The 18,709-nt window shown below is 36.2% G+C and overlaps 1 protein-coding gene across 1 annotated transcript in view; it reads left to right on the plus strand.

The window, feature by feature from the left end:
- The first annotated feature begins 47 nt into the window (after positions 1–47).
- pfdn1 (prefoldin subunit 1) overlaps positions 48–18,709 on the plus strand; it is a 33,703-nt gene continuing 15,041 nt past the window's right edge. Inside the window, exons 1-3 of the mRNA XM_067376418.1 lie at positions 48–108; positions 815–981; positions 1,074–1,158. Of these exons, the coding sequence (XP_067232519.1) occupies positions 76–108; positions 815–981; positions 1,074–1,158 (285 nt within the window). The 5' untranslated portion in view covers positions 48–75. The remainder of the gene's footprint in view (positions 109–814; positions 982–1,073; positions 1,159–18,709) is intronic.

Genomic DNA, 18,709 nt, shown 5'->3' on the forward strand with positions numbered 1-18,709 from the left:
GTAGGTCGCTCACTAGGTTTTGCGACTAGCTCTTTGTTTCACGCATGCGCAGTGACCCATTCTTCTCTCAGCATCATGGCGGCTCCCGTAGACCTCGAGTTGAAGAAGGTAAACGGCGGTTTACAGATTTATTCACAGAAACTAAACGTGATTATTGCGTCGTCATGATAAAATAAAGAGTAAAGTGTTATTTTAAAAACCAAGGTAGATCAGAATTATGGAATGAAACTATAAAAGCAATGTGAAATGGCAATATGTAACCTCGGTGCACTAGAAACCTTTTCATTTGTTATTTATTTTTGGTATAATGTCAAAATAGTATTTTAGACGTTTACTGTCTACTGTAAACCCTTTATAAATTCACACACACACACACACACACACACACACACACACACACACACACACACAAATATATATATATATATATATATATATATATATATATATATATATATATATGGTGTAAAAAGCTTTCAAAATATGTCTGTCATTTTCTTTAATTTTTTGCACTTTGACTGTTGCTAGTTGTTTGTAACTACGTTATATGGTTATAAGTCTATGGTTAGGTTACCATTGTAAACCTTTTGCAAAAGTATAGTCTAAATTTTAGGTTTCTGACGTTTCTGCTCTTTCATTCACATTTGAGTATGTAGTATATAAAATAAACCCTCTCTCAGGTATCTCTGTAATAACTCTCATTCACATCCAATAAGCAATGTTTTAACATGTGCTTGAGGGCATGAAAAAAGTTATTATATTGCAGCAGATCTCATTCAACTCAAACTGCAACCCTCACATCTGTATCCCACAGGCCTTTGGAGAGTTGCAGGCTAAAATGATCGACACCCAGCAGAAGGTGAAGCTGGCAGACCTGCAGATCGAACAGCTGAGTCGCATGAAGAAGCACGCCAACCTCACGCATGCAGAGATCACGTCACTCCCTGACACCACTCGCATGTTCGAGGGAGCAGGACGCATGTATGTGCATTTCTGTTGGTGTAAAATCTGGGCCTGAATGAGACCTTTTTTCTACTGTGATCATTACGTTGACCTCATTCTCAATTTTCCAGGTTCATTTTACAGTCAAAAGATGAGATCACCAATCAGCTTTTGGATAAGCAGAAGACTGCAGATGAGAAGATTAAGGAGCTTGAGGTAAGTTAGGAGCATTAGCATCTCTCTCAGTTACACCTCAAAACTGTGTTACCTACACCTGATATTAAAATCCATCTCTCACAAGTGGCCAGTGTTACATAAAACAGGTCTAATGTATTTTGGAATACAGTCACTGAAGCCACATTTTAGAGGTGTGGCATGTGACACAATGCATTTGTAGTGTAAATGATATTACATCTAATTGCCTATTCATCTGTCAATCAAGCATTGATAAAACAACATAGGTTTTAAAATTTGCTGTTTATGTAGCGTCTTGAAAAAATTGGTAGAATTCCATAGATATAGAGTTTAAACAGCAACTTCACTCTGCCAAAAGCAGTGACACTGCTTATTCTATTTGGGGAAAAGTTAAGAAACTAAATATAGATCATATCTGAAAATTGATACTTATGTTGTGCAAGCATGACTTAATGCTGCCTTCATGTGCTATCCGAATTCTAGTAAATGCGAGTTTCGTAGTTACAAATTACACATGAATGTCCTCTCAAGTCGTATATACCGCTGGGAAGCTAGGGGATAATTTTGATAGTCAAGTTCCCGAATTGGGCGTGCCATACACTTTAAAGATGACGGAGGGGAGAACAATTGCTGCTGTAACTGGTATTCTTTATTAGTTTTTTTTTCACAACAGCTATGTCGCCTTGTCTTGTCGTTAAAGTAGTGCATATTTAGACGTATGATTGATCATTTGAAGTGTATTGTATGTTTCATACACGGCGAAAATAGCCTGTATTTGACTGAAATTTCAGAATTGTCATCAAGCTGAATATCTAAATAGAGCAGTCATTAATTACTCACCCTCATGTCGTTCCACACCCGAAAGACTTTCATTCATCTTCGGAAGACAAATGAAGATCTTTTCTGATGACAGAATGCTGTCAGATTTCCTTCCATTGATTGCCTTTGTAACTACCACTTTGATGCTTCAAAAACTTCATATGGATTCCTTTTATGAATTGAGCAGTTTCATCCAAATTTTCTGAAGAGAATCGATCGCTTGTTATGATGAAAATATTTAATTTAGGCTGTTACTCACATGTAAACATTGATCAGCAAACATCACCAGAAGCTTATGAATGAACCTTATTGGTTACGCAGCATGTTTGAGCTTCCGAAAGAGGTTTGTTCTTGTGCGTCATTCATGTTCGGCTGAGCTTCTGCTTATGTTCGCTGATTAGTGTTTACACACGAGTAAAATCCTAAAATAAATCTGTTCATCATAACAAGCGATTGATTCTCTTCAGAAAATTTGAACTAAACTGATCAATTAATATAGACATTAGCGATAATTAGCAATAACGTTGGGGTGAACTAACCCTTTAAAGGTGCCCTAGAATTGAAAATTGAATTTAGCTCGGCATAGTTGAATAACAAGAGTTCAGTACATGGAAATGACATACAGTGAGTCTCAAACTCCATTGTTTCCTCCTTCTTATGTAAATCTCATTTGTTTAAAAGACCTCCGAAGAACAGGCGAATCTCAACATAACACTGACTGTTACGTAACAGTCGGGATCATTAATATGTACGCCCCCAATATTTGCATATGCCAGCCCATGTTCAAGGCATTAGACAAGTATTAGCGTGGGGATCTGTACAGCTGAATCATCAGACTAGGTAAGCAAGCAAGAACAACAGTGAAAAATGGCAGATGGAGCGATAATAACTGACATGATCCATGATAACATGATATTTTTAGTGATATTTGTAAATTGTCTTTCTAAATGTTTTGTTAGCATGTTGCTAATGTACTGTTAAATGTGGTTAAAGTTACCATCGTTTCTTACTGTATTCATGGAGACAAGAGCTGTCGCTATTTTCATTTTTAAACACGTGCAGTCTGTATAATTCACAAACACAACTTCATTCTTTATAAATCTCTCCAACAGTGTGTAATGTTAGCTTTAGCCACAGAGCACTATCAAACTCATTCAGAATCAAGTGTAAACATCCAAATAAATACTGTACTTACATGATCTGATGCATGCATGCAGTATGCATGACGAAAAGATTTTGTAAAGATCCATTTGAGGGTTATATTTAGCTGTGTGAACTTTGTTTATGCAATGTTTTATAGTCGCGAGCTCAGGGGCGGGGAGAGCGAGGATTTAAAGGGGCCGCAGCCTGAATTGCCGCATATTTAATGATGCCCCAAAATAGGCAGTTAAAAAAATTAATTTAAAAAGATCTATGGGGTATTTTGAGCTGAAACTTCACAGACATATTCAGGGGACACCTTAAACTTATATTACATCTTTTAAAAAAACATTCTAGGGCACCTTTAATAAGATTTTCCCAATAAACAGGCAAGAGTAAACCTGGTGTCCTCCATGATTCCTGTTCTTTCTGACAACAAAGCTTGAATGCAACAAGCATATAATCACACCTTCAGAATTGGGAAGTCATAAATTTCCAATAGCACGTGAAGGTATATCATGCTAAAGACATTTATAATGTTACAAAAGATTTTTATTTAAAAGGTGCCATTTTTTCCACAAAAATATTAAGTAGCACGACAGTTTTCAACATTGACAGAAATGTTTCTTGAGCAGTGTATTTAGAATGATTTCTGATACTGGATTTAAAACTGGAGGAATGGTTTAAACTACATTATTATTTCACAATATTGCTGTTTTATAAATAAATGCAGCCTTAAGAGACTTCTTTCAAAAACATAAAAAAATCTTACCAAACCCAAACTTTTGAACAGTACTGTATATGTGTTAATACAGCGGCAGTTAGTAATGTATGTACTCATAAAATGATAGACCCTTCCCTTGATGTAATCCGATCACAAGCTGTCACAGGAGATGCTTTTGAAGAGAATGTGGTGGTGTAAGTGTTAAATGCCATTAGGTTGACCACATGTGATCAAATCACCCACGACAGATGTTAATACCAGGTGTAAACAGAGCATAGTATCTTGTATTTGAAGTTTGATTATATACCTTTTTTTAATATACCTTTTTTTTATTATTTCAAAAGGAAAGTACAAGAAAGCAGTTAGTTTGTGGAATTATTCTTTTTTTATCAAAGTTCTATTATGATTAAAACTATTAAAAGAAAGATTTAGAGTTAGTGCATAAAATGTCTATGTATTTAAAGAAGGAATAAAATGTTGAAATAAATTAATGCTAATGTATAAGAGTGTTTTTATGCAGAGGGAACCCCTGTAGTCAATAATTTTATCATTTAATACCCATCTTTGATCACTAAAATTACATATTTAAATGTTTTTTCCTGTGGAAAAAAAATCGTAATGCCTTAAAGGGTTAGTTCACCCAAAAATTAAAATTCTGTACTTAATTACTCACCCTCATGCCGTTCCACACCCGCAAAACCTTCGTTAATCTTCGGAACACAAATAAAGATATTTTAGTTGAAATCCGATGGCTCCGTGAGGCCTCCATAGGGAGCAATAACATTTCCTCTTTCAAGATCCATTAATGTACTAAAAACATATTTAAATCGGTACATGTGAGTACACTAGATCAATATTAATATTATAAAGTGACGAGAATATTGTTGGTGCGCCAAAAAAAAACAAAATAATGACTTATTTAGTGATGGCCGATTTCAGAACACTGCTTCATGAAGATTCGGAGCACAAATGAATCAGTGTATCGAATCATGATTCAGATCACGTGTCAAACTGCCAACGGCTGAAATCAAGTGACTTTTGGCTCCGAACAGCAGATTCGATACACTGATTCATCGGATTTCCATCGGATTGCAACAAAAATATCTTAATTTGTGTTCCAAAGATTAACGAAGGTCTTACGGGTGTAGAACGGCATGAGGGTGAGTAATAAATGACAGAATTTTCATTTTTGGGTGATCTAACCCTTTAAAATAGCTTGAATGTAACTCTTCACCCTTGCCTCATTTAAAATACATGGATCTATAAATATGCTAATTAGCCCCACTCACTCGCACAAGCTCAGACGAGATCCACTCAGTCAACTTACTGAGGTAAACGCTGCACAATGGTATCGTTATTTACAATGTCGGACACATAACTGTAATTAATATGATTAGCCTTTTATAAAGCTAGTAATGTGTTGCTGATTTTAAACAAACCATGTTCACATTCACCATGTCAGACAGCTGAATTCTAACAATCGGTATCATTAGAAACGCTTTAAACAACTCAGAACGTCAGTGGAGAAAGGCACATAGTTCATCATAACATCGTAATATGCATCATACACCCGCCATATTGCTGAATCTACCCGATTTTTCATATCAACAGAAAATATACTGGGATAACCTTCTTTTGAGACTCTCTTACGCTGTCAGTTAATGATATGCTAGAGCCCAGCGGCACGTCGACGTGATTGGTTACAAGGTAGTTTATGATGTCAGAAACACCAGCGATTTCAAACCACGAGTTTGAGACTGTCTTTGGTTTACTGCAGTTTTAAAGAGAAAATAATCAGTAATGGTGTTGACATGAATTTGCACATGGTTTGTCTTAAAGCATGTTAAAAACACCAGGTAGATATATGAATAACATTAAAAACTTGATTTTCACCAGAGGGGGACTTGTTACACAGCAGTCAGTACCGTAGCATGCTTGTGTGGTTATTTTTCCCCTGTACATGCTTCTCCCACTGTTTTACAAGTACACTCAGAATTTCACACTTGCTGTTTGTGGGTGGAAAAGCCCCCATGCTTGTTTTTAGCTGAGTATGTGTGGTTAAAATGATGGGCATATATCACAGCGTTCCCATCACCATGGTAAAAACCACATGAGCTACATGGCCTTCATGATATACTTATCTTCTCAAAAACATTTGCATGCTGTATGTCACATTATTAGAGCCATCATCCTTCTGCCTCCCTTTTTCCTGTTTGCTTTATTTGGCATGAACTCTTTATTTGTGAACAATGTACTGCCAACCCAACATGTAAGTATTTTTGTAAAATACTTTTTTGTAATTCATAGTCCATTGACTGTTATTATAGTCAGTGAGAAATTTGCACTGGAACTTCGTAGGTGGTCTGAAAAATTCTGTGAAGGAGCTGATGTGTTCATTCTTGATTTGACTTACCAAGACCTCATTGTAAGGAAATTGTGACGACAAATGTCATCGTCATCATCTACGTGTGGGCCTCTATGAAAATGACTGATGCAATTGATTCAGTGTCACATCATGTTTTTTCCTTTTGTGGGGTGTTGAATCGTAGATGAGGTTTTCTGAGATCACCAGCTTCCTACTTAAATTAGCAGCTCTTTGGTTTAAAGTTCCTTTGAAATGCAGTTGTTGTTGTTTTTTTTTTTCTCTGAGCACTTTCTAATTATGTTTTTATGGAACATAGACATTGTGATATAGGCAGGGTCCATCGCTAAAACTATTTATCATCAGTCAGATTTCTTTATCCCCAGTTTTTTTTTTTTTTTAAATAGAGTATTACTTATTTTTATAATTAATACTCGAAGCAAATGTAAAAGTGAACTGTGCTTTGAAAAAAGCTGTGTTATTTTATTGTTAATGAAATATACTTTTTTTTTTTTATATATATATATATATAACTTTATTTTATTTATAAAGGGACCATGTGCAATTTTTAACACAAATGTTTCCATTCCATGCATTGTACCGGATTTAGCTAAAAGCTAATTTTCACCTGAAATTCTCTGGCAGGTCAACATAAACCATAAGATAACACACACAATACATATATACAATAAAACATACATACACATACTATCAGGACCAATAAACATCAATTAAACAGCAACCATGTCAATGTCTACAAAGTTGATTGATTTTAAAAAAGATTTTCACTTCAATTTAAAAAGACCAATAGATTTACACCCTTTTATATCCTCTGGCAAAGCATTCCAGTGAGTAGTAGCTTTCACAACAAAAGACGATAGTCCAAAAGCAGAATGACGAAAAGGAACAACACAATTATTATAGATGATGATCTACTTATTACTATATCTTTTTCTTATGATTCTAACTAACATTTATATCACAGATACTTTTTCTAAAATATAATTTCTTGTGCACACTACTGTTTAAAAGTTGTATATTTTTATATTTAATTAACACTTTTATTCCGCAAAGGGGTATTCATTTGATCCTAAGTAACAGTAAAGTCATTTATAATGTTACAGAAGATAAATCACTTTTTTAAAAAATGTATTTAAATAGGAAACAGTTATTTTAATTTGTTAAAATATTGCTGTTTTACTGTATTTTAAGTAAATGCAGCCTTGGTGAGCATGAAAGACTGTTACTGACCACAAAGTTTTGAACGGTGGTATAAGTTTGACACTCAACAATTTTATTTTTATTTTTATTAAAATACATATTATACGTAAGGGGTAATCCATGGCTAGCTGTGCATTAAACAATTTAAATGCATGATGTGGAGGCAAAGAACCACCTGACGTGAAGTGGATAAAATCACAGTCATTTTCATCAGTTATGGCTCGTTAGATCTAGCACAGCACCTGCTCCTGGAGAGCATCCTGCAGATTTCAGCTCCAACCCCAATCAAACACACCTGAACCAGCTAATCAAGGTTTTCAGGATTGCTTGATAATTACATACAGGTGTGTTGGAGCAGGGTTGGAACTGAAGTCTACAGGACGGTAGCTCTCCAGGAGCAGGGTTAGACACCCCTGATCTACCATATCTGCCCACTTTGAAATCAGACAATGAGATGAAGCAGTGTGGTAAGATAACATTTATTTGAATGAATTCTATCATTTATTTGAATTAATTATCGATTGATAGAGAGAGAGAGAGAGGTGTGTGTGTGTGTGTGTGTGTGTGTGTGTGTGTGTGTGTGTGTGTGTGTGTGTGTGTGTGTGTGTGTGTGTGTGTGTGTGTGTGTGTGTGTGTGTGTGTGTGTGTGTGTGTGTGTGTGTGTGTGTGTGTGTGTGTGTGTGTGTGTGTGTGTGTGTGTGAATTACCTGTATTTGTACAGCGTCTCTCTACTAATAGTGAAGCTGCGGATTTCAAATATTTTTATTGCACACCTTCCAGCCAATCAGAATCGAGTATTAAGACAGACTATGGTATTATGAAAATTATAGCACTCTTTTCTCGCTTACGTGGTTTAACGCCAACCTGCTTGCTGTTCAGATGACCTGTTTTGTAAAATAGAAATATGTGCATGACTTTCAGTTTGTTGCATTTTCACAACATAGAATATAATTGTAAAATGTTAAGTAATGAGCTAAAGAAAGCATCTCTTGTGCTTTAAACAGCATTCAGTAAGCACCTTACATGGCAGCTGACTATAGACAACTTTGCTCTGTGACCTCAGCCAGTTTTCAAATGTGTCTTATCATACTAAAATACAACTCCAATTCGTAATGAAAATGAACACCCATCAGAGTTGCTTGGCATTGCAACTAAATAGGAGATTGACCTAGGGGTGTATGAATATGTCCCTCACTTTACAAAAACACACATAGAGAGTTGCACGCATACACTACGGTGCATTTAGAGTGCATGCTTTGACTGCATGATATAATCCAATAAAAATAATTTATAATGCACCCAATATTCAAGATAAGGGGGTAAAAGTACATCTGTATGTCTTTTATATTTATACCATTTAACATAGTTAATCTGTATTACTTGAAGAGTGCCGTTTTTCTCCAAATATCAGCGTGATTACAAATGTGATAAACAAATGCTCTGTTTTGCCAACAAAAATAGTTTCAAACAAAGCCACAGTACTGATTTTCATGTCTGAGCAACACATGGCAGTGAATGAATGAATCGTTTGAATTAATGATTCAATGACTCACTCTTTAAGACAGACAAATCATGAGGCGTTTCTCAATAACAAGTTCGCAAACTTCGGACTTGCATCCTTGGTAGTTAGGACTTGGCAAGTTCGACTCAGGAGAACAAACACCCGTGAACGGGAGGACACAAGTCCAGTGATTCTGCAAATGGCACAGCAGCGTACTTGATAATGTCACTCAGCTCGCTCTGGCTTCTCCGGTTATCTCTGTATGTATATTTTAGGCAACAATAAAACGAAATGTGTTATAAAACAACACTCTGCTTCTTTTTTTTTATATAAAAAACAAATGAACAAAAACATATTAATAGCCTCACAAATGTTGTTCAGGCAACACTTTCATTTATTTTCTTCAATCTCTGCATATAGCCTATAGTATTTATAACAAAACGAAATATTAAACAACCTTGCCTCTTTTCGTTACATTTCAAAAATATTAAACATTAATATATGTGCATAATTTTGATTATCTTCACTGTAATAAAATATAACAAAACACAACCCTGTCTCTTTTTGTTAAATGTCAGTTTTAATGATCAATAATAGCCATAATAAAAGGTATAAGAATATACAATAAGAAATAAAGCAAACAATTCAGTTAAGCGTACAAAATCAGCGCTTTAGTAGGCTACAACAGAGTCCTGCAACGGGTCGGGTACCCGCGGATACCCGCATAAAATCGGATAAAACGGGTGGATTGTGACATTCCTAAAATTCACGGGTGGGGATGCGGGCGGATAATTAACTCCTTGCAGGCGGGTAGTAGCGCGGATGAAAAATATGTGCAATATTTGTATGTCTAAATTACCATTATAAGCAACAACGATATGACATTTGACCCATCACGTCACCACCACTGCGACAGTGCGACTTTAGTTGATGCTTCTCGTAGCATATTTGCACAGATGCCTATGGCCTAGTTGGAGCGAAGATGAAGTTGACGATGCTGACTCGCGATCTTCGCAGTAGTGAACGCGCCTGAGAGAAATGCACATTTCATTCGGATTATATAAGCAGAGAGCAGTCTGTTTTCTTTAGTTTTGAATTGCTCTGTTTAAAAGTAGACATTCCAATATAGATATTTTCCTCAGGTCTGTGAGGCAAGTAGGGTAAGTTACCTTATACGCTGAGTTTTAGTTCATTTATGATACGAGCTCCAGTTCTCCCCGGCGCCTCCGTGTCGTGATCCTCTATTGTCTGCTATATTTACTTCTTATTTATTAAATGCAAGCAATTGGTTGATGAAATATTGATTTAAAATTAAGATACAATTAATACAAAACAAAATTAAATTTAAAGAATTTTAAGAATTTTAAGAATTTAAGAACTTTAACTTTTAAAAAATAAAGCACTTTAATTGAAATGATTTTAGCATGTGTGATTTATCGCGGGCACGGGTCGGGTAACGGGCCAAATATTAACGGGTCTGGGCGGGTGCGGATTTAATTTTGATATTATCACAGGTGACGGGTCGGATCTGGTGCTGAACTTTGCGGGTTTGGGCGGGTCTCCAAAAATGGACCCGTGCAGGACTCTGGGCTACAATGGTGAGGTTAAATAGCCTAAATATATAAAGTTATGAAACATCACTTTGCCCTCATCCAAAACGATTTGCCATGGAACAAATTATAGATTCATGAGACCAAAGATCAACAATTAAATATACAAAAGACGAATGATCTCATGTAACCACTACAGAGACATCTGAGCCAGCAGCAAATGTCAGAAGGACTAGCCGAGGAAAGGCTGTACTCTGCTGGGTACATGCAGAGATTGGTACATGAGCGCTGAGCGCCCACCTGGATCTCACAACTCCGACAACGTCCAATCAAATTTTCAGAAAGGCGCTATCTTTATCAATAAACCACAAATTTGAGCTTTAAACCAGCACATTCTCACCTAAAAAAACTCTTAAAACTACATATCATGACATAACAGTAAAATGTTTAAATTTCGCAGGTTTTCTCCTTTACTTTTGACGCTTGCTGGTTAGTGTGAGATGCATTCTGGGATAGCTTTCTGTCTCAAGTCCGCACAAGTCACCTCTCGATGCATCCTCGATAAAAGGGGCGGATCAAGAACACATCTGGGGATTTGAACTGTACTTGGCTAGATGTGAACTTTGAATTGGAACAGGACTTGGACAGCGACTGTTGACGTTTTACAAGTCCACAAGAACGCTTATTGAGAAACGACTATGCTTTGTTCCTGATTGAATCAGCCATTTGAATGAACTGAATGGTTGAAACTCAATGATTCACTCATTAACAGTGACTTTCTGCCAATCAGTATTCAACATTTTATGTTTATAACATCAAAAGATTATTGTAACTGCAGATTCAATGTTTGTCAGCTCTAAACTGCAATAAACAGTATGTTAATGTATATAAATGCCGCTTCAGATGCAGCTCCTGTGTTTCCTCTGCATTGCAAAGATTAATTTTGTTGATACTGATTTCATTTGATTGGTAACAGCCCTATTATGTGTTATTGTTCTAACTGAATTTATTGATTAAATGTAAGAATTTGACACAGTAGATGAGGCATACATTTAATTAGGTTAAAATGGCTTTATAAAAGGTAAAAATGCACATAAAAAGGTACAAAATCAATTTAAACTTAATGGAAAAGACAATTTCCGTCACAAAATATGGAGAATATCAAAAACTTTAGGAGTCAGCTGCGCACGGCAGCCCAAAAACCTGCTAAGGTACCAACACAATAAACACACTCAGCAAAATATTGTCTAATTATCAGGGCGGTTTCTTCATTAGGGCAATAGGGCGACGCACCACCAAAGGGAGAAAGGGATGGATTTTTTAATCACATTCAACCACAGTGTTACGCTAGCTGCCACTGCTAGACTGTTTATTCTGCCTCTGGATATAGTCCAATCAGCGTCGAGTCACGCTCTGTGGAGTACCACCTCTTTTTGGGCATTTCGGTCTGGCGGAGATTTGCCCCGACTGCTCCCATAGACTTCCATTCAAAGAACTTTTTTTTTTCGAACTGCAGGCACTGCAATGCAATCTCTATGGGTTCTGGGAGGGCTCGCACTAACATGCTTTCGTCATCATACGTAACCTTAACTTGTGCAGCGATTGGTGGAAACAAACATACCTCTATTAATAATTTTTTAAGCTGAAGTGACATTTAATAATTTCCTCAGTGCGTAATTTACATTTCACAGACATATTCTCCATCTGTAAAAGTTATAAAGTTGAGAAAATATTTCCATTTTGCAGTCAGGTGTGGACAAGCCTTAAGCAAGCACAAACTTCTGTGAATGAGCGCCGCCGCGCGCCGAACAGGAGTTCAATCTAAGTAAAATACATTTTGCACAAAATATTTGTTGAAAATTAGTTTTTGTTGGCGAACATAATTATGTATTTGTACGATAGCAGTAAGTGTGTAAAGTGACTATTGTAGAGTAATCAAAATAATATTAGTCTGCTCTTTTGTTTTTATTTTTCATTTTTAGTTTAGTGTATTTAATTTCTGCTTCAAAAACATTTTGTTTTTAGATTGTAAAGGTACAGTTTTAGAATGTAGCCTAGGCCTACCCCTTTTTTGACCATAATTTATAGCATATACTACAGTTACATTCATGTTTGTTTTTATAGCCTTCAATATGAACATTGTTTCTAGGACAATATTGGGCAGGATCTTAAATATATATATTTTTTTTTTATTAAATACAGATTTTTTTTTTTTTTTTAGATCTCAGCCCATGTTTCCATGTTTTAGATAGATAGATAGATAGATAGATACATTATTATATCACTTGTTAAATGGTTATTTAACAGTTAGCCTATTCATTCCTGCATTTCTAAATAGTTTTTTTTTGCACCAGCCGCCACTGCTAATTATTGTTATTGAGAAATTCCTAGAAAATATTGCGATTATCATTTTTTTGTCAGCATTGTATACCCCAAGATTGACTATATTTGGCCCTTGATAGGTGTAAATTTCAGACCATGGGTGTGAAAACACTAGCAAAGTTATACGCCTCATGAAACAGCAGATTCTGAACCTGTGAGTAGTGGCCACATCAGTCACAACAAATGTGTTCAAACAAAGTTCACATGCATTTCACTGATGTCATCGTTCATGACAGAGTGAAAAGGCAGCTGTTCAGGTGTTTACCTGAACCTCAGACACGATTGTGACCACCTGTAGCCTCGTGGGTGGTCCTGCTTTCTGACACAGCAGCCTTCTATTTCAAACAGATTTCAGATCAATGCAGTTATTTTTAAACTGCATGACATGAAGGGAATGCAACAGGCTTCCCTTTATCATTTTTGCATTTTCCTTTTCTAACTCAAGATATGACCCCCGTCAGGTGAAAAGTGTTAAACCAGCACAGCGTGTCATACCATGAGACATCCATCTATGCATTTTGCATGAGGGGAAAAATGTATTTTAAAACTTGACAAGTTTGGAAAAGTTCATGAGAAGAATGGGAGGAAGTGTTTATTTCCTTATGATGGAAATTTATAGTCATGTTCTAAAAATACTGTTCATCTTACAATGCACAGTGTTGGTTTAGAGAGCTTTAGGGATGATTCAAATTTCTCATCAGACTGAATAAGCAATTCAAATCATTTCATGAATGTGTGAATTACTGTAATCTTCTCATCTTCCAGTATTATCCCCCCTTATGTCAACTGTGATGTAATTTCTAAATTGTCACCTATCATTGTGGTAAATCATCAGTGTGGGTCATATTTAAGCAGAATGTGACATATCAGTGCAGATGAATTGCACCTAGGTTCATTTCCTCTTTTTATACACTCATATCTGTGATGCAGTAAAACACAGGCACAGGTGAGACATTTAGTAGATCAGGTACAGTAGTCTAGTTTACCTTTCATCTGTCTGTGTCTGGTGTGTCATGCAGAGTCGTTTCTTCATCTCAAGTCATGACCTTATTCAAGTATTTACCCTTTGGCTATAAACATTGTCTAGCATCTTTTAACATATAAGAAAGCGTATAGGATTTCTTTCTTTCATTCTTTCTTTCGTCTTCATAATTTGAAACGTGGGTCCTGTGTAATACACATGGGCATATTTAATTTTGTAGGTTTACATTCTGTAGTAAATAATTTTTTTAATTAAAAACATTGAGATTTAATAGCAAGTACAAAAAAAATGCACTACCTGGATTTCAGTTTAAAAACACAAATAAAATGTAGACTGCATTTGATTGATCAAAAGTTACAATAAGACATATACTTTTACAAGTTTTTCAAGTAAATGCAGTTATTTTAAAATTTCTATTTATCAAAGAATCCACAAATGTTTTCCACAAAAATAATACAGTAAACAGCACAACTGTTTTCAGCATTGATAATAATGAAATATGTTTCATGAGCAGGAAATCAGCATATTAGAATAATTTCTGAAGGATCATGTGACACTGAAGACTGGAGTAATGATTTTTTCAGCTTTGCATCACAGTGCAGTCTTGGTGAGCATAAGATGCTTCTTTCAAAAACTGACCCCAAACATTTGAACGACAGTGTATAAACTTTAGTGACGTCTGAATTTGTGTATTGTCAGAATAATTGCTGCATTTGATGAACTTCTCTACTGTTAATTGTGACATAATGCTTTTGCCATACAATGTACATGTCTCATATCTCAGGATTTGTGTCATATATCTTTTCATATATTAAAGGGTTAGTTCACCCAAAAATGAAATTTGTCATTAATTGCTCACCCTCATCTCATCCCAAACCTGTAAGTCCTTCGTTCATCTACAGAACACAAATTATTTTTTTAGAAATCTGAGGGTTTCTGAACCACACATAGCAGTAACATCATTGCACCTTATGAGGTCCAGAAAGGTAGTAAAGACATCATTAGACTAGTCCACGTGAATGCAGTGATTCAACCTTAATGTTATGAAGCGACAAGAATAATTTTTGTGCGCAAAAACAAAACAAAAATAACGACTTTATTCAACAAATTCTTCTCTCCTCTGTCAGTTTCCTATGCAGTTGACCTAGTAAACACAGTGCAGCGCTTCCATGTTCTACGTCAGAACGCCGGTCCATTATTGGGACTGCCAATTCTGAGCCGGTGTTTGGACGTAAACACTGAAGCTACACTGCGTTCACTACATCAGCAGCGTATGACAGCAGTTTAAATTGTTGAATAAAGTTGTTATTTTTGTTTTGTTTTTGCGCACAAAAAGTATTCTCTAGACCTCAAAAGGTGCAGTGATGTTGCTGGTTCAGAAACCAAGTTCTCACAAAGTTCTTATGAGTGTATGACGACATAAGGGTGAGTAATTAATGACAGAAATACCCTTTAATCAAGCAATAATTGGTGGAATTTGTGCTTTGAGTGGCACTGCGCATATTTGACGCCAAAGTGATGTGGGAAAGGTATTTCCTTGTTAAGGAGGATGCCAAAGTAAATCAATTTGCATAGTCTTACTAATGTATTTACTCTCTAATCGATTACTCATCCCCATCCCAACTTTGCATATGCGCATCTGTTACTTCACTTAACGCTATTTGCAGGAACTCTGCATTGAAAAGGCAAATGATATGCAAGGAAGTGTACCTGAAGTGTAAATGAGAGCTGTGAGATCATGGGCGTTCACTCATATACAGTTTTTCTGAGCTCTCTGTGTGTTCTGGCCCAAAGTGTGTGTTCTGCATCGTGTCTGGGCCTGTCTGTCTTTGGCTTCGGTGCATTGGGCAGTTTGGGTGTAATTCCAGGCTCGGCCGTGACATCATTGTGAATAAATGCAGGGCTGGTGACATCTGGAATGATGCCCAGGGCTTCCCTCAACAGGCAGTGAGAGAGCAGCATGTGATGCAAGTATCTTGTCAAAACTGGCTACAGCTTATTTAATTTCACTGTGACCATCACATAGTGACCAGGGGTTAATTCATAAAAACTTATAGTTGGAATAGTACACCCCAAAAAAAAAATGGAAATACTGTCATTTACTCCCCCACATGTTGTTTCAAACCCATAAGACTTTGGTTAATTTTCGAATTTCTTAATTATCACATTAAGATATTTTAAATAAAGAGGTTTCCATGTAACCAAAACGCATATGATCCATATGTCAAAAACGTTGTAAAATTAATTTTCTCATGTTTTTTTTTTTTTTTTTTTATCCTGTTAATACTTTCCCCTTTAAAAACATACTACTGCGTGTGTAGTCACTTTCTAGTCAGTGGCATGGAAGCAACACGGAGGCAAACTCAAACGCAGAGTCAACACACACAGACAGCATAACTACTTACAACCCACAGTTTCACAATTAATAGAGAGACAGTATGACTAATTCACACACGCAATCGCTCTCTCAATGCATTAAATAAATGTTGTGCGAATTTATCTGTAACTGATTTACAATGAACAGAAATCTGTAAGAAATGTTATAAACAATAGATAAAATAACTGCTGAAAGTGAGCTGTTATGTCAGAGCACTCTTTCATTAGGAACGAATATCCCACCTTTTAATAGTCAAGCATATTTACAGGGCAAAAAAAACAAAAAGCAAAGCAAAAAATGTAAGATAATAATCATTAATTAATTAATGAAAATGTTAAATTAATCACGATAGGTCATATCGTCCAGCCCTAGTTCATACACTGTCATGATGAACTGATTTAATTTAGCTTTTATTTACATCGAAACAATGATTTATATGGTTAGTTCACACAAAAATGAAATTTCTGTCATTAATTACTCACCCTCATGTTGTTCCACACCCGTAAGACCTTTGTTCATCTTCGGAACACAAATTAAGGTATTTTTGATAAAATCTGTAAGCTGTGGCCTCCGATAGACTGCAATTTAATTACCACTTTCAAGGCACAGAAAGGCATTAAATACATCGTTAAAATAGTCCATGCAGTGGTTCAACTTTAACATTATGAAGCGACAAGAAGACTTTTTGTGCACAAAAAACAAACAAAAATTAGTTTATTAAACTATTTCTTCTCTTCCATGTCAGTGTCCTATGCTGTTCACATAGTAAACACAGTGCAGCACTTCCGAGTTTACATCAGATCACTGGCTCAGTATTTGCCGACACTTTACACGAGCACCACGACGCATACGTACACTGCTTACGCAGGAGCCAACCAATAATGAGCCGGTGTTCTGACATAGTTGTTATTTTTGTTTGTTTTTGCGCACAAAAAAGTGTTCTCGTTGCTTTATAACATTAAGGTTGAACCACTGTAGTCACATGGACCATTTTAACCATATTTTACCATACGTGATGCACTGTATGTTTGTGTATATAAGTGAATAAGTCTAAATTAAATTAAATATAATGTTCATCATTTAAATCAAACTTCTTCATACAAAGATTTTTTGTGAATCCACAACAACATTTTCTGCTTATCCAAAAGTCATAATCATTTGTCGTCCTAAACATAATTGTTAGCATTTGAAAGATAAACCCCTGAGTCACACAAATGTTTTAGAAGCCTCCTTGCTTTTCTAACGCCCGTCTACAGTCAAAACACATAGCTGTCATTTTCCGCCTAGTACATATTGGAACCGCATTTAGATCTCAGGGAGCAAATGAACTCATGGCTCCTTTGCTCTCTGTATTCACACAGCCTGGATGCAAGGCAATACGTTACGAGGTAACATGATGTCATCAGCATCGGAGCAGCGTCTTGGCCCATTCACCACCCTCGTGATCCCCATACATGACTGATGACTCCTGGGGTGACAATAACCCCACTGCTGGTTCCATTATGAGGTCATAATTGGCATAATTGGTGGGCTTAGAGTCCGCAGCAGGGGGTGAAGTCTGTAGTGAAGTGTGTGAGAGAAACCTGTTGACAAGCTGTTATGGATCTGTCAGCTCCCTTCCCTGAATCTTAGCGGGGTATTGTTTTCTGCATTTGCAGTAAAGATGGGGGAAGCATGTTATTAATACTCCAGTGGCAGCAGGAGGGAGATGCTGCAGAATTAGTTGCATGGCTTGGGTGTCAGTGCATGGGCACAAATGTCCTTACATGGCACTTTCATGCCCACATCTTCTTTGAGACGCTTGATAGATCTCCTCACACCCACAGTGCTGCAACTCATTTGACTTTGTATCCTTGGCAGTGGCACAGAATTATGCTTTCATCAAGACTGCACATTGACAGTATTAAAATAATGGTAACACTTTATTTTAGGGTATTTTAATTTTCATATTAACATGCATATTACTAAAATTTTGGTTCTTTATTAGTACTTAAGTACTTATTAAAGGGCGGGGTTATAAAGAGCTAAAGAGTCACGAGCTCGCACAGCTTCTGCGTAGAGATTGCATGCTAGCTGCGACATCATTATAAATGGATGAAATAGCATCACACCCCCGCTTTAATGCCTTATTCTGCATGACCATATTCTACATTCTTAAACTTAACTACCTTACTTACTATTAATAAACAGTAAATTAGGAGTTTATTGGGGGAAATGTCAAGAAATAGTGTGGAAAAACAATTTTTGAAATAACACTTTACAACCATTTCCAAGGACTTGCCTTACCACAAAAGAAAGATTTATCTTTATTTTTATATATTTTGCTTGGTTAGAAATATTTTTTGCATTTTTAGAATTGCCTAATTAATAGACTGTCATTAGCCCCTTTCACACAGCAATCCCGCTAAATTACTGTAAAATTACAAGAATGACTTTACCGGTAAATACACAAATGTGCTTTTCACACAAGCAACTGGCTTTTTACCAGAAGGAGGGATCTACACATCAGCAGCA

Source organism: Chanodichthys erythropterus, chromosome 22 (genome assembly GCF_024489055.1).
Source record: "Chanodichthys erythropterus isolate Z2021 chromosome 22, ASM2448905v1, whole genome shotgun sequence".
NCBI lineage: Eukaryota > Metazoa > Chordata > Actinopteri > Cypriniformes > Xenocyprididae > Chanodichthys > Chanodichthys erythropterus.